We start from the raw sequence: 22,669 nt of genomic DNA on the forward strand, positions 1-22,669 counted from the left end.
TACAATGCCATAGAGTCCACCCTCCAAAGTACCCATTTTCTCCAGGGGAACTGATCTCTGGAGTCTGGAGATGATCTGTAATCCTCGGGGAATCCCTGGTCCCAGCTGGAGGCTGGCATTCCTGACTGAAGGACATATTGCTATACTGTGTTAATACTGTTGAACTACAATTTGTTAATTAACCAACTGTTAATCTCTCTGAATTGAGAAAGATTCCTCTATATACCTTAAAAGATTTTTTTTTCCTCCCGATACCCTTGAGGACCATTTGTAATAGAAATATTTTCTTCCGTTTATTAAAGCGATTTTTCTGTGTATGTATAAATTGGATTTGTGTGTCGTTGCTTTGGATTGCAGCTTATGCCTTACATCAACGTGTACATATAATGCTGCACAGCATGAGGTGATAGCATTAATGTGTCACTCTTCATTCAGATAACTGATGAAGAGAAGTGCTGTTTTCCAGCAGATAGAAAATGACTGAGCCTGTAATGAGCACAAATGCCAGGATCTTCAAAACTGAGCTTCTAAAAATATGTGATATATCTGTCAGGAGGCCGATCTTCTCGCTAGCTCTCATAACGCTTTACACCTGTAGGTCACAATAGGCACCACACCAATACTGGTGTACATTTTTATAGGCTTTTGAGCATCTGAAAATCAATATAAATATCTATGGGCTGTGCAAACATGTTTTGTGTGTGTGTGTTTATTTGGCAGGAATTGTCATATCTGCCTGTATTCTTAATGCAGGTACTGAAAGTAAATTTTGAATTCAAATTATTCATCAGCCTATTCAGAAATCAAACTGAAACATAATAAAGTAATACTGAAGAACTGAATACTATCTGGGTCAGTATCAAGGTTCAGCTTCATTGGACAGCTGTACTTGAGAGTACCTGGAAGGTTTTCTACCTTCCTTTATTCCCAGTAGAACAACTGTAGCTGCTATAACTTACTCTTGCTGCAGCTTGCATTGGTGGCAGTCCCACCTGAGGAGGTATTTCTGACATTTCCAGTAGCATGACTCTAGCAGCTAAAGTGGTTTTTGTAGTGCTGATTAAGATATACTGTTATTAAATCCCCCTTCTCCAATGCAACTATAATAAAATAGCTTGTCAGTGTAAACCCCTGAGATGCTTGGACAACTGTAAGGCCTTATAGTGAAAGGAGCAGATATAGAATCTTGGTTCAGATAGTTTACATCTGTTGATTGGACTGAGAATGAATATACTTGATAGGGGTGCTGGGACATTACCTAGCATCCTGGAATTTTCGGAGCAAGGCAAGGGATGGCTGTGACATTGTATTACATGCCAGCATCACTGGAAATAAAGTATCTTAGGACAGCTTCGCAGTTATGTGAATAACTTGGGGGAGGCAGTATTTAGGCTCAGGAAAAGGCTGTGGGGGAAGCAATCCTGAACCAACAGACAACTTGTATATAAATGCATTTTTGTTTAGCCCATAAGATACTGGCACTTCTGGCTAGTGCTTATTTTTTATGCTTTCATTTTGTTTATTTTGCATTTGACGAGATTCTGGCCATAACATCTGTATGTATTATACACTATTGTCCTTTTATCCTCTGAGAGTCAGCTTCTAATCTGGTGAGCCGGGTTTGATTCCCCACTCCCCACATGCAGCCAACTGGGTCGCGTTGGGCTCGCCACAGCCCTGATAAAGCTGTTCTGGCCAAGCAGTAATAGCAGGGCTCTCTCAGCCTCACTTACCTCACTGGGTGTCTGTTGTGGGGAGAGGAAAGGGAAGGTGAATGTAAGCCGTCTTGAGATTTCTTCAGATCAAGAAAAGTGGTACATAAGAACCAGCTCTTCTTCTTCTCATACATAAATGATTTAATTTTTACTAAGCCTTCTGGTAAGCTATTCAAACAGTCAGAAGAAGGGTGCCAGATCATGGCAACATTCTGCATGTGAACAGTTGTTTCTGTGTTTGCTTAATGGGAAAACAATGGCAAACCACAGCAGTCATTGCTACCTGCCCTTGGACGAGAAACAACCACTCCAGGCAGTGCTTAGAACCACCAAAAACCTGAAACAATATTAGATTACGTCTTCCAAGGCACAAATATACTGTGTTGTGAAGATGCTATTATCCCTTTGTTTAAGTTTAAGTTCTAACCCTTTCTATACTCCCTTTCTCCTCCCCCAGCCTTTTGCATATAATATTCACTACCCGTTGCTACCACCTGTAGCCAGATACTACTGGCCTGGCATTCCAAGCTCTGTTTTTCCTATGAATTGCCCAAGCAGCGGGGATCTCTTTGGGAAAATGCTGGCCAGTCCTGGTGGAATCCCAGCCTTTAAATTCCAGTCACGGCGAGATACTATTGACTGGCGACGGTTCAGTGCTATTGATGTGGAGCAAGTGGCTCGCGAGCTGGATCTTGCCACCCTTCAGGAGAACATCAACAGCATCACCTTTTGTAACCTTGATGCAGAGAAGTGTCCCTACTGTCAGCATCCAGTAGACCCTGTTCTTTTAAAGGTTCTGAAGATGGCTCAGCTGACCATAGAATACCTGCTGCACTCCCAGGAATACTTGAGCATGAGTCTGGCACTACAGGAGGAGCAGCAGCAGGCCACCCTAGAAGACCTCAGGCGTATCAAGCGTGACCTGGATAAGCAAGCCGAAGAGCTGAAGCATGTCAAAGAAGAAAGCAGGAGACGGAAGAAGATGATTTCCACCCAGCAGTTACTCTTGCAAGCTGGGACTAATAACTACCACAAGGTGAGTTCTGCAGGGGCAAGTGGAATTCAGCCTAAGCAGGCACAGTTTCTTAAAGGTAGATTTATGCACAAACAAAAGCTTAGGACCTCCAATTATGAGGGGGGCTTTAAATAGATTGCAATTTGGTAATAATGATATGAGGTAGCATTGCCTGCTCTTGCTTGGGAAATTCTGGGAGATTTAAGGCTGTAGCCTGTTGATGATGGGGTGCTTAAAGGGTGCAAAATCATAGAGCCAACTCTCCAAGTAGCCATTTTCTCAAGAGGAACTAATTTGTGTTCTGGAGATCAGTTGTACGTCCAGGAGATCTCCAGAGCCCACCACCAATTTGGCAACCCTAATTGCCTTTTAAACTGAATATAGTTTAGAATTAAGCATGTCTAAATCTGTAAATCAAGCATTTTGTTGTTGGTTGCATTGCTTTTAATTTTTCCAGGCAAGTTTTTTTTAATAAACATCTTTTATGAACAGAGGTTTCTCAGATAGCATGAAAGCTATTCTAATAATGGTGGTGGAGGTGTTGGAAAGTATCATCAAGTTGCAGCCCATTTATAGTCACCCCATAGGGTTTCCAAGGCAAGAGCCATTCACATATGGAAATTCCATCTAAACATCCAGAAGGAGTTCCTGACATTTAGAGCAGTTTCTCAGTGGAACAGGCTTCCTTGAGAGGTGGTGGGTTCTCCATCTTTGGAAATTTTTAAACAGAGGCTGGATAGCCATCTGACGGAGAGATTGATTCTGTGAAGGCTCAAGGGGGCGGCAGATTACAGTGGATGATCGATAGGGATGTGAGCGTCCTGCATTGGTTGGACTAGATGACCCATGAGGTCCCTTCCAACTATATGATTCTACAGGTGGTTTGCCATCACCTGCCTCTACATAGCATTCCTGGATTTCCTTGGTGGTCTCTCATCCAAGTACTAACCAGAGCCAACCCTGATTAGCTGATGAGATCTGATGAGATCAGGTTAGCAAGGGTCCCCTGGCCATTAGGACTGTATATAGGTTTTGGGCCCTTCCTGATCTATTAAAGCAAGGAAGGAAAACAACAGAAGTGATATGGAGAGTTTTTCTACCTTGGGCCTTTATACACAGTCTTATTTTTCTTTTCTGCCTCTTTTGCCTAGTGTCAACTGTGTGAGAAGAGCTTCATGAACTACTCCTACCTTCAAGCACACATGAAACGCAGGCACTCTGAAGCCACTGAAGCTGGTGAGCACTGGACTCCATTCCAGAGGAGCTAGCCTTGATAGTTCCTCCTAAAGTCCTCTGTGAAGGGCAATTCAGGCCATATGTGGCAACAAGAAGTCACTGAATAACCCTTTAAGATACAGCATCTTCAGAAGATAGTCTAGGGATGGATTGGATCCTGCCAACAGTGGTGTTTTCCTTTGACACAACGAATCTGCTGTAGAGCCTTCTTTGTCATGTGAAGGTTCCTATAGGTGGAGAAGAGTCTTTCCTCACAATTAGCCGAATAGATCAACAGGATCCAGCTTTCTGTGGTTTTTCACTTTGTTTAATTTATTTAATTTTGTTTAATTTATTTAGATTATTATTATTTTGTTTATGACATTAATTAGGATTTGAATTTAAAAAGCCAGGTTTTGGAATTTTAGACATCATTGTTTCTTCCCCCAAAACGTTAAGCTTTAAAAGGAAAAATATGGAGAATCTTTAATAAGGTACACTTTTGTGTGCTTTTCTTGCCCAGTAAATGTTTCTAACTGGGCTTCTTTTCCTGCCAACCTTGTGCCATCTTTGCTAAATAACTAATCTTATTCTAAGAATACAGGCATTCCATTCCAGAGGAGCTAGCACCAAACTGATAGTAATATAAGTGTGTGCAGCCGAGGGCCCTCACTAATGGTCCTCTTTTCTGAATCAACCTTGTAGAGATGGAGAAGAAAAAACAAGTGGAGCAAATGGAAAATGAGATTGAAGCACTGAAGATCAAGCTGAAGGAGACCCAAACCCAACTGGAAGCTGAGAGCCAACATCGGGCTCAGGTATGAAGTCATGAGAATGGGAGGGAAATAACAATCCACAAATCTCTTGGTTTGATGGTTTATAAGAATTGATGTCATAAGAAGAAATGATATAATTTTGCCTGTCAAGTGGAACAGTGGGAACCGTCAGACTGGAGGTGGAAGGGCCCCCCACAGTGTCCTTAAAGCAGGAAAGGGGGCGAGGTGAGAAGCTAAGGCCCTGATGCATGGGGGGAGGCACCGCATGGAGCCTCTGAAAGTGTGGGGCCTGTAGCACAATCTACATGTGATACATGGATAAACCAGCCCTAGTTTCCAGTTATTGGTTGGTGCCATACTGAACATCCTAATGGAACCAGGTTGGCTCATACTGTCCATGAGGCTTCCGTTCTATCATGCCTATAGTCCTTATAGTAGCTATTGTTTTTAATGTAACTTTGGTCCTTATCTATTTCTGGAATCCTTACAAATACTATTTTAATAGTATTGACCACTAGAATTTGTTCTGGTCCTCTGAAGTCATATACATTATATATCAGACATTTTGATATGGCCATGCTGTTATCTTCTGCTCTTGATACTGTACTAGTAGGTGCTGTACTGAGGGCCAATTTATTCCCCCTGAGAGGACTTATTCCCCTTAATTTGTTGCTCCACACATACAGATACTCCATGTGGGGCAGCAAAATTTGGGGGGAAATTCCCTCCAGCATGGTTTTTGTGTGAGAATAGAACTTGGGAAGAGGCAAACCTTCCTTGCCCTACAGTACCTCTTTAGAGACCATTCCTTGCAACTGCTGTGTTTCTGTGGAGAATCTAATTTAGATCCAGAGCACTGTAACATTTAACTTGGCCCTGAGTATCCAAATGAACTTTGTCTCCAGGGAGATTCATCTGTCTCCCTGTCTCACTTCTGCCATTGGGTAAAGATTTTTTTTTCATTCAGCACACCTTCAGTAATGGGTTATTGGCCTTTTTCCTGGTTGTGATGTTTACGTACTGTTGGATCATTTTGTAAGTTTAAATGTAACTTTTAATTGTTAAAATATTTCAATGTTCTTACGTTCTCTGCCTTGGAGACCATGATTAATTTGAGTGTCTGTTGAGCTGAGACTTCTGGAAACATTCTCAACCATTCTGGTATTTCAGCTCTTTCTTCCTAGCCCATTCCCTTTTGTTATTTTCTTGACAGGAGGCAGAGAATATTCACCAAAGAGAGGAAGAGGGAAGGAAGAAATTTGAAAGCTGGAAAGAGGAGGAGAGGAGAAAGTTCCAAAAGGAAATGGAAGATCTTCGGCAGATGTTCCTCACTGAATTCAAGGACATTTCCAACAAGAATTCTAACTTGGAAGAGGTATGGTCAATGCATGCCTTTCTCTCTTCAGCATGTTCTTCGCTTTCAGTAAATTGGTATATTGTGTCTAATGATCAGGTTGCTATTACAATTAAAAACTAATGGATGAGGTTTTTCCTTTGAAAACAAGAGACAGTAAATAGCTTGTGCCCCTTCTAGTGAATACCCCCATATGGTCCATATGTCATACCTCCTTGGCTGTTCTGTTTCAACTGCCCCCTTTCCCCTAGGAGTGTTGCAAAATGCCCTTTGGAACTTTACAGATATCATTTATCATTTCTCAAGAAACTACATGAACTACAAATCAAGAATATGGAAGTCTCCAATCTGGGAATATTGAAGGATGATGTCTCCAGTGACAAGCATCAATGGAGCAAGACACAGAGAAAGCTAGAGGAGATGGGGACCAAGATAGAGCAACAGGTGGGAAGGTTTGGAGGATTTGATCCATGTGGTCTGTAAGGAATTCATTTCTTGCTCTTTTTTGTATATTATGGTTAGCTAGACTAGACTAATATTATATTTGCAGTCTACTAAACTCTACAGTCTTCTAGTCAGAGCCAAACCATTAAAATGAAGCTGTTCATAGGGGCATTTTACGAGAAAAGAAAGACAGCAGATGGATTGCTGCAAGGCCATTTGGCAGACATCCCCTTGGCTAGGGCAGTCATACTTCTGCTCAACAAGCAATTAAGTACTGCAGCACTAAATATTTTATCTTTTTGGTGTTAGAGGAGATGGACACCCTTCCAAAAGGGAATGTTACATAGCAAACAAGTTGCCAACATTCTGTTAGGGGAGGTGGGTGCCATAGATTTGTTCTATTATTGGCAGTGGCTACTTCTGGCACATGGAACTTTTTGCAGGTGAATGAAAACTTCCCTCCTGTGGAATGTGGAAGGCCCCATGCCCCCGAAGTAGGTGCCAACAATAGCAGCATAGATCTGCATGATCCAACTACACATGTGTACTTTGGTTTGGATGTCCTAAAAGTAGCTGAATCAGTATTGATTTGGTCACTTTTTGGACTAATCTGGTCAAAACTGACCTTCCCCTGAAGTTAAATTACCCAAATCAGCCTTGGCTGAATTGCCGAACCACAATTCAGGCACAGTTTGGCTATGTGGGTATCTAGCCATTTAAAGGGGCCAAAATTATACTTTTTAATCTACTCCATGGTCTAGGGGGATGGGGGTTTGAGATAGAGGCACCAAATTTTTAACGTAGCTGCAAGAGCCTCCCCTCAAAATAACCCTTAAGTTTCAAAAAGTCTCGACCAGGGGGTCCAATTCTACAGGGACCCCAAAAGGGTGCCCATCCAACTGTCATTGTTTCTAACAGCGAGACAAGAACAGAGAATCCCCCACCCCATTTAAGGCAAATCCAAAATGGTCTGAAGTTTTTGTTTTTGCACATGCCTGGCTCCAGCACACTGTGTCCAATAGATTGGTGGATCAGAAAAGCATGCTTGAAAAAGATTCTGTCCTTGATGTAGTGGATAAGAGTGGTAGTTTCTAATCTGGCTAGCCAGGTATAATTCCCCAATCTTCCACATGCAGCCAGCTGGGTGACCTTGGGCCAGTCACAGTCCTGATTGTGCTGTTCTCACAGAGCAGTTTCTGTCAGAGTTCTCTCAGCTCCACTTACCTCACAGGGTGTCTGTTGTGAGGAGAGGAAAACAAGGCAATTGTAAGCCACTTTGAGATTCCTTCAGGTAGTGAAAAGTGGAGTATAAAAAACAACTCTTCTTCTTACATTAAATTCTCTTTACACCAAATATCAGATTTCATTCATCCATATGTCTGATTCAATGCATAGACTGGAAAGATAAGGTAGTAAATAGTTATGCACACAGTGACAGAAGATACCATTCAATGGCTGTGAATAAAATTGGGGCATTTCTTACTTTGTCAGAAAATACAGTGGAAGAAAAGACTGAATGAACTTCAGAAGGTGCACCAGATGGAAAAAGAAGAGGTATGCACATTGTAGAGTCTGCCCATCAAATTTGTATGGCCCATGTTTCAAAACACACACATAGCCACCATCCACATAAACCTCCCAAATGCAGTGCTTTTCTAGCATTCCCTGGTATGGCGTAATTGGAATCTGGTGGAGAGCAAAGTTCAGTAACAAATTCTATTTTTAATATTTAAAAGTATAATATGTATATACTATCTTATCAGCCAAAAGAAGCTCAAGTTCACAAAACTGAAGCTCTGACATTTGAAATTCTAAAAACAAAGTATTAAAATATCCACAAAGAACATGTATGTTATTTGTTTATATTATCTATGTTCACACAAGGCTCATTGTTAGTGGGGGGAAACAGACTCAAAATATTTTTAATATAAATTCATAGGAAATACACTGTCTGTGTATATTTGTAATATTGAATCCTGAGTAGAAAATCAAATTTTAATTCAGCCCTATTTAGCTGTGAGTTCAAGTGAGTATAGATCACTGTATTATACCAAGGAAGTTTTATTAGTGCAAAATGACAATTCTAAAATCTCTATATTGTTTACTTTCTCCTTCCAGTTGAAGGGTGAAAATGAGAGGCTGCAGGCTTCCTTATCTTCTGACCAATGGAAAATGGCTGAGTACAACAAGCAACAAATGGCTTCACTCACTGCAAAGCTCAGGGAACAGACGAGGGTCATCCAGTCACAGGAGAAAACAGTAGGTTTTATGTTATCTCTGGGTCACAGCCATGTTAAAATCCCTCTGTTTCCCTCTTGAGGGTCAGCCATGTAGAATGAAGCTCTTGCATCTTGTTTGCTGTGAGAGCCGAGCACCAAGTCAGCTGGAATGAACTGCTAGCTAATTCAGACTACAGTGGGGAACCACATGTCTGTTCCTTTGATATAAATTTGTAGTGTATCAAATTCATTCTGGTAACCAGGTTGATATGAAGAACATACCACACTGCAATGAAATTTATGCTGGAACACCACTTAGAGATTCTGACCCTATATCCTATTTCCTAGCATAATGGATGCAACAAATATGAGGGCTGCTTAGCTGGCTTTGTTTTGAAATTATTCCCGATTGTGTGGATGCTAATAATAAGTAAAAAGCTACTAAGCAAAGTTGATCTTTTAATTACTTATTTTTGCCTTGCAGATTAAACTTCTGACTTCTAGCAAAGTCCGAGGTAATGTCCAGTAATGAGAATGAGTGAATTTCCATCAGCATAAGCCTTTTCTATCTCTTGACCAGCTGTATAATACATGGGCAAATTTAGTCAGGTGGATAAGGAAATTCTGCAATGACTGTGTCTTCATTCAAAGCACACAGCAGAGTTAATTATTCAACTCTTGTTCTAAGGCCACACTGAACATTTCACCTCTGATCTCAGCGTCTGCGGCATTAAAATTGAAACTGGAGCCTAGAAGCAAGGAAAGCCCAATTTATTCCAGAATTAGTTGCTGTTATAAATAGTGACAACTACAGATTGTTTTCTGGAGACGAAGGTTTCATGCAGCACCAGTACAAACCACACATCAAGGATTAATGATTAATAATGTCTCCACGGTTGGAGACTGATTAAAGGGAGAAATTTCATTAGAACAGAACTGTAAGGGTGAGTTTCTATAGTGAGACTTTCCATTATGATGCTAAGAAGCTGAAAGTCCTTAATTGCCTCTAGAGGTTTACTAGACAATAAGGATTCTTATTTCTGGAATGAGAGCAACCTCTCCTTTCTTCTCTGTCATTGGTAGGGTCCAGCTGCAGCATACTGTCATTGACTGGCAGAAAAGGCAGTCCAAGGGTACACTACTCCTTGATTTTTTGTAGGGCTATAGAGAAAGACTGATAGTCTGGGAATAATTTAACATTTACCACTTAAAGTGCTTTCTGCCAGTAGTCATGTATGACTACCGGGGGGAGGCAGGATATAACTACGACTACCAGGGGGAGGTGAGCCTCCATGGGGAGGCAGGATATAAATTAAATAATAATAATAACAACAACAACAACAAAGATCACAATATTAAGCCCACTGATATCAGATTTCAAAATCAAGTGGTGGCCAAGCAGGGACTTGGTTTTACAATGAGATTTTTGTGTCACCTGTAGACAAATGTTGAAGTGCAGTTTTAGTCCTCTGCTCACTATTTTTTCACATACAATTGTACACATGTGCTGGAGTGGGCACCAAATGCCCAGCCTGCCTTCAGCTGTGTCTTTCCAAGGTCCCATGTGGACAAGAGAGGAAAGGTCTTACCTCTGGTCCCCTTGATTGGCCTCAGCTTGCCAGTCTGTTACATCACATACGGCCAACACAAAATGTTGAGGCTGTGGATAAGCAATATGGAACCCTTGGCTCTCTTCCCCTTGCATTCCTCCCAGGGCACAAAGGACCTTAATTCAGGGAGCTGTATTTAATTCAAGTGGAGTGATCATTAAAGTGCCTGATAAAGTACATGTGACGTCTGACCTTGGAATATTTTTTATTGATGCTGCTCCTGAGGTTCAGAAATAGCAGAAGTCAGATTTGCTTGATGTAATTCTGTCAAGTAGGAATTTCAGTAAAGATTGTTTACTGTAATTTGCAACCATTGTTTTTCTTCCTCAGTGTACACTCATACAGACATTTTTCAATTATTTCATGTCTGTTGACATTTCAAAGACCAGTCCTCTGTATTTATTCCACAATGAAGAAATGGTTTTATGTTTTGAACCCTACAAATCTGATGTTGCATTGCAACTTATATCAGATATACACATAAATATACCTACAGGACATCTGCATTCAAAATAATTAATTACTAAATTTTGGCACAATGCTATGAATATCTGAAGAAACTTTATTTTTTAGTTCTGAATGAAAAGAAGAGGATTTCTTCTGGGAAACTGGGGGTGGGCTATGTTGCATCCAAGAACATGCATGCACAATGTTGGTACTATCAGCTAGAATGTGGATAATGTGCCTCTTCTTTTTTGCAGAAATCCAAGAAGTACCTAAGACTGAAAAACCAGAAGAGTCTACTGAAGAAGGTATTTTTCACCAGCTTCAGTAACTGGAGTTAACCTGGTGTTCAATTTCAAATTTCAGTGTGTTCCCCAGAAAAAAAAGTAGAAAAAGAAGGGAGCTCTAGATCTATGAATTCCAACAAGACAACAGTGGACAGTTTTGCCCTGTACTTTCATCTCTCCCCAAAAAGGGGGCAGTTGAGTTTTTAAAAAGATCCCATACAACATGTTCATGAAGTTGCCCACCATCCAGGTTTTCCTTGGCCCTGTTGTATTTTTCGCCCCTGAAAAATCGAAATTTTGGAGACAGTTTGAAAGAGCAGATCTGTAGGTCCCTGCTGATATCTGGTGCCATTTCATCTTTTATTTCCCTTACTTCCCACCATCCCCCCCTCCACTGCTGGGCCTTTTGCTTGGCTATTTTTAAAATCCACAACCACTCCCTCCTCATACATGCAGCCATGAGTGCACAGTGGGGAATTGTCCTTGTGTAGAAGCAAACTTAGTTGTAATAGACTTGCCCTCTGTTGATTGTAAACTGACAGCCATATGATAAAAGAAAGCAATACAGCTGGCTGAATGAGATCTATGTAGCAGGTATATGATTTTCTTCCATATTAGATCTGGTAAATAAAAGCAACTGTATTTGGGGTTATCTGGGACAAACAGCAGAACAATAGTCCACCACTCCATTCTGAACTCTGGAACGGTGATAATGGGTTTTCTTTCATGAATGAACCAAGAAATGTTAGCTAGACAGAGAGTGTGATCCTGCAAATAAGCTACTATGCCATAGCCTATTAGTTGGTTTAGCAATGCTCTGCAGGGGGCTGTTAATGAAGGAGAGTCAGTGATTTGAATCACCCCAGTGTCTTAGCTAAGTTCCCAGCCAGCAGCATGAAGGAATTTGTCCCCTTGCAATGGCCATGGAACTGTATGCCCAAGACTTCTCAGCCTTTTCCTTTAGTGCAGTGGGTTATCCAGCTAAGCTCTGTGTATGTTCTCCCATACAAGATGCCACTGTTTCCTACCATTCCTCAACCAGGAATTCCCTGGCTGCCCTTAGACAAGCCACTCTTTCGCTATCTCAACCCTTGGTCTGCAATGTGGAGTTAAAAATACCTGCCTCAGGGTCAAACTGAGAGTCTGTGATCACGTGTCCCAATACATTTTTTTAAAGAAGGTAATTGTACTATCTCTTTCCCCTTGGGGCCAATAGCGGTTCACATATTGTGGCTCTGATCCCTTTCTCATGGCTGTTATTTTTTCAGTTCATTCAGTCAGGGCCACACACACACACACACACACACACACAATGAGATGTAATGGGACTATGAGATTTCAAGTGCTTGAAATACTCATTCCAAAGTGTTGTATAAATCTCTGCTCCAGAAACAGCAACTGGTCCAAAATGTGGCTGTTCAGATCCGCACTGAAACCCATACGATACCAATTCTTTGACAGCCGCATTGGCTTCCAGTTGAATTCTAGATTGGGTTTAAGGTGCTGGTATTAACCTTTAAGACTATATGCAGTCTGGGTTCGGTGTATCTTAGGGGCCACCTATCTGAGTAGGCTCCCCAAAGGGCTATACACTCGGCCAATGCCAGCAGGCTGGTGATCCCCATCCCCAAAGAAGTGTGTCTGGCCTCAATCAGGGCTGTGACCTTTTTGTCCTGGCCTTGGCTTGGTGGATTGAGCTCCCAAGGGAGATCAGGGCCCTGTCGGTACTCCAGCAGTTCCCAGGAGATGCAAAATGAATCCTTTCTGCCAAGCCTTTGGTAGAGTCCAGTGCAACCACGGCATGCTACTGCATAGTAGCTATCTGATGGGCCTCCTCCTATATACACCCTCCACACACACACACACTTCCTATTGCAGCAATGCCAATTGCCCCACGGGTCAACTTGGGTTGATTTATACTGGGGCCAATAGGGTTGGAAGTCTTATCAGCCCCACTTCTCTTACTGGATGTATACTATTTTAATGATATTTATACTGTTTTACTGTATAGTAGCTAAATAATGTTAGCTACACCAAGACACAAGTGAGGGGCAGGATATGAAATTTAATTTATTAACAACAACAACAACAACAGCAACAACAACAATCAATGTGAACAATGAAAGGGTCATCTCAGTGTTACTGATAGTGCCAGAAAAAATATTTTAAAATTTTAAAGTATTTTTAAAATAGATAAAAATATCTGAGATAAAATTTTAGATAGTAGCCTTGTACCAGGATATAAAATAATGCCAAAGTTTTAGGGTGCTAGAAGTTTCTTGAGATTTTTTTTCTGTTCTAGCCATTTTTCCCCTTGCAGAACTGGAAGATGCTCTGGATAGGAAGAAGAGGGTACTAGAAATGTTAAGGAGGAATCCAAATTTACTGAAGCAATTTCGGCCAATTCTGGAGGAGACACTAGAAGAGAAATTGGAGAGCATGGGAGTGAAGCGGGTAAGTTCCTAGATGTGGAGAAAGGATAGCACTCTTTCATTTCCTCCAGCACTAGGACTCTTCATGCGTGAGGAAATGGCTTGTGAAAAGGAGACCATATCTCTCCCACTGCCCCTGGTCCATCCCCCCCCCCTGCCCCGGGGCAGGAAATCCCGTGAAACTGAAACTGCATAATTTCTTTTTATGAAATACTAATTAAGCAGCATTCCGTCCCAGTTCCTTTGGGATCTAAGAAATGCTTTCCCTCAGAGTATTTGCAGTAATTGTACCATCAGAACAAGTTGTCATTTCTCCTTGCTTACGGATTAAGACAGAAGATTTAAAATTAAGAAGCAGCAGATTGAGCCATCAAAAACAGGCAATGTCACAAGCATTTGAATTCTCGTCTAGTGATTCAGCATCACAAAACAGCAATTATGCCCTGAACCCCTTGGCTGCAGACCAATTTTGCCAGTCTTCCTTTAGGAAAGAAAAGAGCCAGGACAGAACTGCTCACCGGTGCACCTCACCAGGCTAATGTGGCTGATACGATTATTTGGCTACTTTATATAATCAAGGCCTGAATGTAACTGATGCACTTGGACAACTATACCCTGGTGCACAAAACTCATGGAGTTTCTGGTCTCTTCTGTGTGGCTGTAGAACACAATGACTAGAACCTACTAGACTTTCTCCAGTGAAAAGAGAATGGGAATTAAATAGAAGGTACCTGAAACTGCCATTAGGTTGTGTCCCTTGTGACTAAGAGGAGAATTACCCCCACATGGTTTACGTTGATCATAATTGGTTTTCTTACAGGGTACAAAAGGTATCTCATCTCACAACTATAAACATTTGAAAGGTGTGATAAAAACCCAACAGCAGCAGAAGGCAAAAAAATTTCCACACCTGCTCACACTGAGGGACAAACTTGAGCAAGCAGTGAAGCAGAAACTTACCTGGAATCAGAAGAATGGAAATGAAGTCTCAGTGCCAGTTGCTGGAATATCAGGTAGAGTTTCATGACACAATTGTGTAGTGGTTGGGAGCACTAACCTGGCAAGCCGGGTTTGATTCTGCGCTCCTCCTCGACATGCAGCCAGCTGGTGACCTTGGGCTCCCCACAGCACTGATAAAGCTGTTCTGACCGAGCAGTAATATCAGGGCTCTCTCAGCCTCACCCACCCCACAGGGTCTCTGTTGTGGGGAGAGGAAAGGGGAGGTGACTGTAAGCCACTTTGAGACTCCTGGTAGAGAAAAGCGGCATATAAGAACCAACTCTTCTTAATACTCTGATTCCAAACAGTTTATTTTTTGCATATTTTTGCTCTTCTACAGTTTCAAAGCAGCTCACAATATATTTAAATTTAAAGAATAAAATTGCTTAAATTGGTAGATTGATCTGTTAAATCAATGGATGTAAATATTTACCTGGATATCAAACATTGATGGTCCACCTTTTTCCTATGTAATGTTTTAAAAATCACTTCTCGAAAGCGAATAGCCCTTCTCACTGAGGGTTCTAATATGCTCTTTCCTTCCAGCCAAAGCCCAAAGGAGTCCACATTCTGCACTTCAAGTTACATCTAAATCCAAAGAGTTGCAAGTCGAATTACAGCCGTATGGCATGGAAGCGCCTAAACCAGCTCCTCGGAGCAGAGTCAGCTCCATGACTAGTTCACTGGGGGCTTACAGGTTATCTTCTCCAAAGCAAACCAAGAATAACCCCCTCTCCCCTCAGCCTAGTGCCGTCCACCATCTTAGGTGAGTTCTGTGTTACCCTCTGCCCTAAAAAGAGACTTTCCACGACACCTCACTAGTTGGTTTAGCTTAGGAAAGTGCTTAAGCCCTCTGGGATCCTTCAAGACGCCATTGTTTCTTGGTGGGAAAAACCACAACTACCATCCTCAATCCCATACAGCAGTACAGTTGAAAAAATTAATTCCTTCAACTTTTCACCTGATACATTTCTTTTTCCAGTACTTCCCCTTTCAGCTCTGAAGAAGAAGAATCTGAGGAAGAATCAAGCTTCACTTCTCCAAAGCTCAGAGCCGCCAAGACCAAACCAGATCCTCCCAAAGTGACCCAGAATGAAGAGAGTGACTGGGATTCATCTGACATAGAGCCATCACAGGGGAGAAGCAATACAGGAAGGGTACTCTCTGGTACAGCTGCACCTTCAGGTGAATCATAATACTGTCCTGTGAATCAAGAAAATTAAGGCAATGCTCTTTTGTTCTGTTGTTGTCTCGTCATGCTTTATTGTAGTCTGGTAGAACCAAGGCTCTCTGGGCTAAAGAGTAGAAATGAGATGCAGTTATAGTATGAAGTTGTGTGATTACTGTGCTGAAATGCTTGCAAGATCAAGACTAAAGCATGTATGAAATGTAGAGAATGCTTCTGCTTGCCATGTCTCACCAGGAGCTTTTCCTGGAGTGTGAATTTAAGCAATAATAAGGTAAAGCCCCAAGGAAATTCTGAGACTGACACGTCGTGGATATGAACAGTTTAATCTGCAAATAAGCAGAATAAAACATTGTATTTTCTAGGTTATTATCATCTAATTTCTACAAACAGAAGGAGTGAGGCAAGTTTTCTCATTCCTCAAACTGTTTTCTTACACTGCAGATCTTTGGCTTTTTGCTTGGCCTCCCTGAGGATCCCATTTGATGGATTATCCGTGGTTGCTTGGGTGGGGATAAGGAGTTCCATGCTGCTAACAGAAACTCTTTCTGTCAAAGACAATTTACCCTGGGATTCATTCTGCAGAAGCCCCCTCATCACAGGGTACAGCTGTGTTTTGCACAATTGCAATGTTGATATGTACCATTACCACCACAGAACATGCCTGAAAATATGATATAGGCTGTCTCTGATCATATCCACTGTGAGGTTTTCTCTCATTAACTCTGGTGTAGTCTGGGAACCCACAGTTCTTAAATAAGAAGAAGAGTTGGTTCTTATATGCCGCTTTTCTCTACCCGAAGGAGGCTCAAAGCGGCTTACAGTCGCCTTCCCATTCCTCTCCCCACAACAGACACCCTGTGGGGTGGGTGAGGCTGAGAGAGCCCTGATATCACTGCTTAATCAGAACAGCTTTATCAGTGCTGTGGTGAGCTCAAGGTCACCCAGCTGGCTGCATGTGGGGGAGCGCAGAATCGAACCCGGCATGCCAGATTAGAAGTCCACACTCCTAACGACTACACCAAAGTCAAGGAGCAGAATGTGCTCAGTGAAGGATGACTTTTAGTTAATGCTAGTGTGTCTAAGCTCAGTGACATTAGAGCAATACAACTTACAGTGCAAACAAACCTATGATCTAGGAGAAGAGGAGATGGGTCCCTTCTGTGTGCTTATAGCTCTCCCAGCATTAGGCAGTGTCTGTCCTAAACTGTATGCAGAGGTCACATCTCACCAGTTATTATCTTCAAAATGGCCATTCAAATTGCTGTTTATCACCTCTAAAGTCTTATACAATCTGAGACAAGCATACTCAAGAAATTATCACCTACTTTTCTGTTGTGGTGCCATTAAATTACCTCCCACATAACTTCACCAGATACCAGGAGAACTTTTTTACCCTCCCAAGAGGTTGAAGTTTCTAAGCTCCCCATCCTGGCTGTGAAATGTTTTTACTTCTGGTTCCTACCTGTGTGAGTGTTTAAGGGAAGTGCTGCTTGTTTATGGCTTCAGGTTTTTAGATCTGTATAGTTTTGTTCACCAGTTAACTCTTTTTAATTGATTCTGCTCTTTCAGCAACAAAGATTTGTGCATGATTTTATATTGTTGCAATGGATATTTTAAGCTGCCCTGAGGATATTGTATTGAGGAATCTGGATGTGAGTAAAGAAATGAACATTGTGACATAGCCTCAGCTACCCTTCTGAAACTGCTTCCAATATAGCTACTCTCACTTGATGCAGCTGTTAGTTATTCATCTGCCTGCAGCTGTCAGCTATGTAGGCTAAGCTGATGTGACAAGTTGACATGGATAGGACTTACTTAAGAAGACATCACCCATGGCCTCCATCCCATTTAAAAGATGCTTATCAGGTATTCAGAAGCAATGAGATGTAGTGCTTGAACACCAAAAGCCTGTGGCACAAGAGAGTGTATCACCAGTGTGCTAAAATTACACATATATGGATTCAGCATATTTAAATCTTGCCCACTGATATGAAAAGCAGGAAGGGTCTGTCATAGGAAGTTGGCCACGGACTCCACTGAAACTTCTCTTGGGTCAAACACAAGGAATCTGTTTCTTAGTTCTGTCCTTCTGGGAGTTTTTACTGTCACCATACAGCTTTTTTTGATAGATATGACCTTTATAGAAGCCACCTGTTATAATGATCAGGTCTAGATTTTGATTCTGAATGATTTTGTGCTTCATGCAGAGACATTGGTACAATCAATGGCTAAAAATCTAGAGAGGACTCTCACTGTGCCAGGAAGAAAACCCGTTGGTGGAGTGAAACTCTTTTCCATCCAGGCGAAAGAAGATCATAAACCCAGTCACTCCATTAAAAAACTTCAGGTACTACCAATACTACTTGTTAGTTTGAAGAGTCAGATTGTATTCTTGTTCTCTGTAGTAGTACATAGATGTAGCCTCTGTTCATGTATTATATACTAAGAGATGTTTTGGTGATGGGAACAGCATCAGTGCAATCATTATTTCAAAAGCAAGAATAGGCAAGAGATAATTAGGGACTCCTTAAAAGAAGACTGTAGGGCTAAGTCCACTGGAACCATTTAACCTCCTGTAGGATTTCCTGCATTCTGCAGGGGGTTGGACTAGACGATCATGGATGTCCCTTCCAACTCTACGATTCCATAATTATTTATGAAGTACTTAGAAAAAGAGTAGAACCATATATTTACGTAAAGCCAGGAAATGCAAATGGCAGTGCACTCATAGTGTACAACTTACCTGGAAGTTCCCATAGAAATGTTCTCCCTCAGCTGTCACTCATTTTCCCAATGATACCTGTGCTTGTGCTCTTGAAAACTCACTTTAGTGAAACGAAAAAAGGGGACAGACTCCTAATCATCAGTTTTATAGTGGGTGATGATAGTCAATAGGAATCTCCACTGTACAGCTCTCCATGAGGGCTGCTATGGATAGGTCCAGATGTGCTTATGACAGGACTTGGCTGCCCTGTTTTGAGCTTTCAGTAAAGCCCCAAACTCCATTTCATGAAATGGAAACAGCAGATCTATACCTCCTGAAGTGGTGCTGGGGACTACATATAGGATGTTACAGTACCCTGTTACCTAGCAATGAGGGCCATCCATGGATGTCTTTCCCAGGAATGAAACAGAAGTACAGAAGCTCCTTAAAAGAGTAACAAGATTTCATAGAATCATAGACCTGGAAGGAACCTACAGGGTCATCTAGTCCAACCACCCGAACAGTGCAGGTACTCGCAACTACCTGCCCACCCACAGTGACCTCAATTTCATGCCCAAGTGATCCCCCCACCAAAAATCTCCAGAATCCAGCCTGGCCTCTGCTTAAAAACTTCCCAAGAAGAAGAACCCACCACCTCCTGAGGAAGCCTGTTCCACTGAGGAACTGCTCTAACTATCAGGAACTTCTTGAGCTGATGCTCTTTGCTGCCTGGGAAGGTGGGAGGAGAGAGACTGATGCAGGGGGTGGGAAGGGATTTTGAACCACTTTGGATTCAGCCAAATGTGCACATGCCAATTAGAAAGGTTCTCAGAGGATGGAAAGGCCATTCGCCCACTGCTGTGTTAACATATTCTCTCTCTCTGCTTTCATAGTGTTTGAATTATCTTCTGTCTGTTCTCCTGCTCTAGTTTGTTGAAGAGGACAGTGACGTGGATATTTCTTCTTTTGAGGAAATCACCCAGCATCTTGACACCAACAGCCTACAAAAGAAGCAGCAAGCTGTGAGAGGTAGCGGAGATTCAACTGGATCTCAGACCACCAGTGTATGGGGTTCCAGCAGCACAAGGACAGGTGCCTGGTGATTCTTGCCCTGTAGTTGAGCTGTGTCAGAAAACAGAAGCCATTTGAGGTGGAACTGCACGTTGCCCTGCCAATGGAAATACATACATGATTGGCACACCGGTCCTCAACAATCGTTCTAATGCCATTGAAGCCAACTCTGTTTGGGACGGCACTAGAAGAGAATTGCCAGGCTAGGATTCCTTTCTTTGATATCTACTTTCTGAAGCAGTCAGTTATATGAGCCCTATGTGCATGCTGAAGTGGGTATTGCTTTACAACAATAGCGAGAAGAACGAGGTCTACGTGATTCAGGGCCAGTTCAGCCTACTGCATCTTCCCAGGGCTGAGCAATTCTTTTTTTTTCATCTATTGTGTTTTGTACAGCAGTGTTGTATTCACTGGAAAAGACAGTAAGGCAATTAAAAGAGAGAGGCTGATTCTGTGAAGGCTCAAGGGGGTGGCAGGTTACAGTGGATGAGCGATAGGGATGTGAGTGTCCTGCATAGTGCAGGGGGCTGGACTAGATGACCCAGGAGATCCCTTCCAACTCTATTATTCTATGATTCTAAAAGCTGAAGGGAATAAGAAAAGAGGAAGATGCAAGATGAGGTGAGTTGATTCAATAAAGGAAGCCATGACCTTCAGCTTCCAACACCTGTGCAAGTCTGTCAATAATAGGATATTTTATGGGTGGCCATAAATTGGAATCCGCTCGCCAGCACCTGACATACACACACACACACACACACACACCATTTGCCATTCCATCAGTTTGCACTCTCATTTTGGTTGTTTCAAGAGTCACCTCAGAATATATATCACAGACCACCAATGCCATGTAGGCTTCCTTTCAAAATAACATTGACATCATGTATTTTAAATAATTTAGAACACTTAAAACTTGGTGACCAGAACTGGCCACTTGAGGGCAGCAAATCTTAAGAAACAACAGATAATATTTCTGCTTCAAATGGCTCCAGTTCCTAGAGAATAATTTTGTCCCCATTTATCCTATTGTCCATGCAAACTGGAAATATTACGGAGGGGGGATTCTTAAAAGCTTAAGTGCACATTTCTGTGACTGAGTTTCAACAATCTCTGAAAAAGTTCATCTATGTACTGCAAAATGGGGGGGGGAGATAACATATGCAAAATTAGTCTAACCAAATAGGTGTATAATACTTGATTTTAAAATCTGTTTTAATGGAAGGTGGGAAAAAATCACAAGGAAACCAAATTTTAAAAACTATCAGTTTTGTCAGTGTTGACAGTGAAAATTGTGGGAAGGGCTGTTCTGTTTGTGCATACATTTTGTACTGTGTTATATAGAAGTGTTACATGTACAGCTGCAGAGCGTTATATTTAAATGATTTAATAGAGACTGTGTTTATATAATCTGTTTATCAATCCTGATATCTGTCAGACTGTAAATAAAATGTGTCAGAGAATGGTAAAGTAACAATGATCTCAGTCTTGTTGTTTGCCTCAGATTCTCCTGCCACCTGATCTCAGTCTAACTAAATGCAAACGTACAGTGATATTTTTGTGGTGGATTTCCTATATCATAGCTGCAAAGGTGAACTCTCCATGTCAATCAAAGCCATCACTCAGTGAGTTTCTCTAATCATACCAGTAGTTGAGGACTGCAGCAAGAAGACTCACTTAACAAGTAACATTTTGACCAGCTCTACATAATCTCAGTGGCACCATTCAGTTTCAAGACTAGCTTTTATCTGCATAAAGTTACACTGTTTCAAATGTCATTAATAGAACAGACCAACAAGTATATGAAAAGATTGGAACATTGTTCTACAAACTACACTGTTTAACCTGTATAATGCATATCCCCAGTAAATCACCTTGAAAATAAGATGTTGAAAACAGCTCAAGCAATATACAGAAACTGCTTGTTTAGAAGTATTTGTTTTTAAAGAGGGCTTTTCTGTGGCGATGCCCACTGAAACCAAGAAGAGATCTCCAGGGTCATCTAGTCCAACCCCCTGCACAATGTAGGAACTCACAACTACCTGCCTACCCACAGTGACCCCAACTTCATGCCCAAGTTATTCCCCCCCCCCAACAAAAATCTCCAGAATCCATTCTGGCCTGGAGGAAATTCACCCACCATCCCACAGTGGCAATCAGCAATTCCCTGGGTATGCAAGGAAGGGCCACAAGAGACAAACACTGACTCATCCCTTCCTGCTCACCCACTCACAATCTGCCTATGTTCATAAAATCCGCACTGTTGTTCAGTGCTCTCACAAGTCCTAAAAGGTGTCTGCCAACCTGCCCCACACAGCCAGAGAAAGAAAGAGTAAACCCTCAGGGACAGACTAATGGGTATTTGCAGAAGAAGGGGGAATTGGTGGAAGTACAACCTTATACATGAGTACCGTCTCCTTTTAACAAAAAAGCACTGTGTTGATCGTTCTCTTCACAAAGTCAGTGTTCAGACTATGTTCTCCAGATGCATTAAAAGGAACTATAATCACACATGTTATAACCTTAAATAACTAATCATGTAAACATTACAGGAATATTCAAAGTACTAAAATTATTATCTGTCGGATGTCTATACATTTCTAAAACAGCAAGCTATAAGTATATAAAGACAGTTAAAAGTATAAAAGCAGTTAAAGGGTTGTACCAGTTCTGCTGGACTTGCTGTATTGTAGTATAAATTTCCCAAGAATGTCTTATGACACCATCATAGACTATAAGAATTTTTAAAAAGCAATGTTTTGAATTAACCACACGGTGGTGCTATTTTCATTACTTTGATGTGCTCTTGAAATTGCAATAGAGTAGCCTTTCTCAACTTTTTTACCATTGAGAAACTCCTGAAACATTCTTCAGTCTTCAAGAAACCCCAAAAGTGGCAATCATGCAGAATATGGTTGGGAAGCAGAGCTGTGTACACACCCACCTGGGGCCCCATCCCTTCCTACCCACTCCATCGGCCATTTGGGGAAGAATTAGTGGGTTGACATGACCATACAGGGTCATATCACATGATTAACAAATTTAAAATATATATTAAAATTTATTCACTCCCTCCTATTCGAGAACCCTTTTCAGGGCTGTCAAGAAACAAAAGGGTTTTAGGACTCCCTGGTTAAGCAGTTCCACAGGGCCAGCAAAATGGAGCTCCTCCACCAAGGCTTTGGTTGGGAAAATGAA

The 22,669-nt window shown here is 41.6% G+C and overlaps 1 protein-coding gene across 5 annotated transcripts in view; it reads left to right on the top strand.

Moving 5' to 3' along the window:
• Positions 1–21,085, top strand: part of DZIP1L (DAZ interacting zinc finger protein 1 like) — a 44,222-nt gene extending 23,137 nt beyond the window's left edge. For 2 of the 5 annotated variants that reach the window (XM_077349132.1, XM_077349131.1), the window contains exons 2-16: positions 2,173–2,751; positions 3,882–3,966; positions 4,651–4,763; positions 5,935–6,096; positions 6,382–6,519; positions 8,011–8,073; positions 8,638–8,778; positions 9,223–9,253; positions 11,050–11,100; positions 13,382–13,533; positions 14,332–14,524; positions 15,057–15,276; positions 15,493–15,695; positions 17,907–18,046; positions 19,333–21,084. In XM_077349132.1, the coding sequence (XP_077205247.1) occupies positions 2,257–2,751; positions 3,882–3,966; positions 4,651–4,763; positions 5,935–6,096; positions 6,382–6,519; positions 8,011–8,073; positions 8,638–8,778; positions 9,223–9,253; positions 11,050–11,100; positions 13,382–13,533; positions 14,332–14,524; positions 15,057–15,276; positions 15,493–15,695; positions 17,907–18,046; positions 19,333–19,506 (2,361 nt within the window). In that variant the 5' untranslated portion in view covers positions 2,173–2,256 and the 3' untranslated portion in view covers positions 19,507–21,084. Of the gene's footprint in view, positions 1–2,172; positions 2,752–3,881; positions 3,967–4,650; positions 4,764–5,934; positions 6,097–6,381; positions 6,520–8,010; positions 8,074–8,637; positions 8,779–9,222; positions 9,254–11,049; positions 11,101–13,381; positions 13,534–14,331; positions 14,525–15,056; positions 15,277–15,492; positions 15,696–17,906; positions 18,047–19,332 lie in introns of those variants that run through there. The other 3 variants (XM_077349128.1, XM_077349133.1, XR_013233522.1) reach the window with 3 other exon arrangements.
• Positions 21,086–22,669: the final 1,584 nt, after the last annotated feature.

This window comes from Paroedura picta, chromosome 8, assembly GCF_049243985.1.
Source record: "Paroedura picta isolate Pp20150507F chromosome 8, Ppicta_v3.0, whole genome shotgun sequence".
Classification (NCBI taxonomy): domain Eukaryota; kingdom Metazoa; phylum Chordata; class Lepidosauria; order Squamata; family Gekkonidae; genus Paroedura; species Paroedura picta.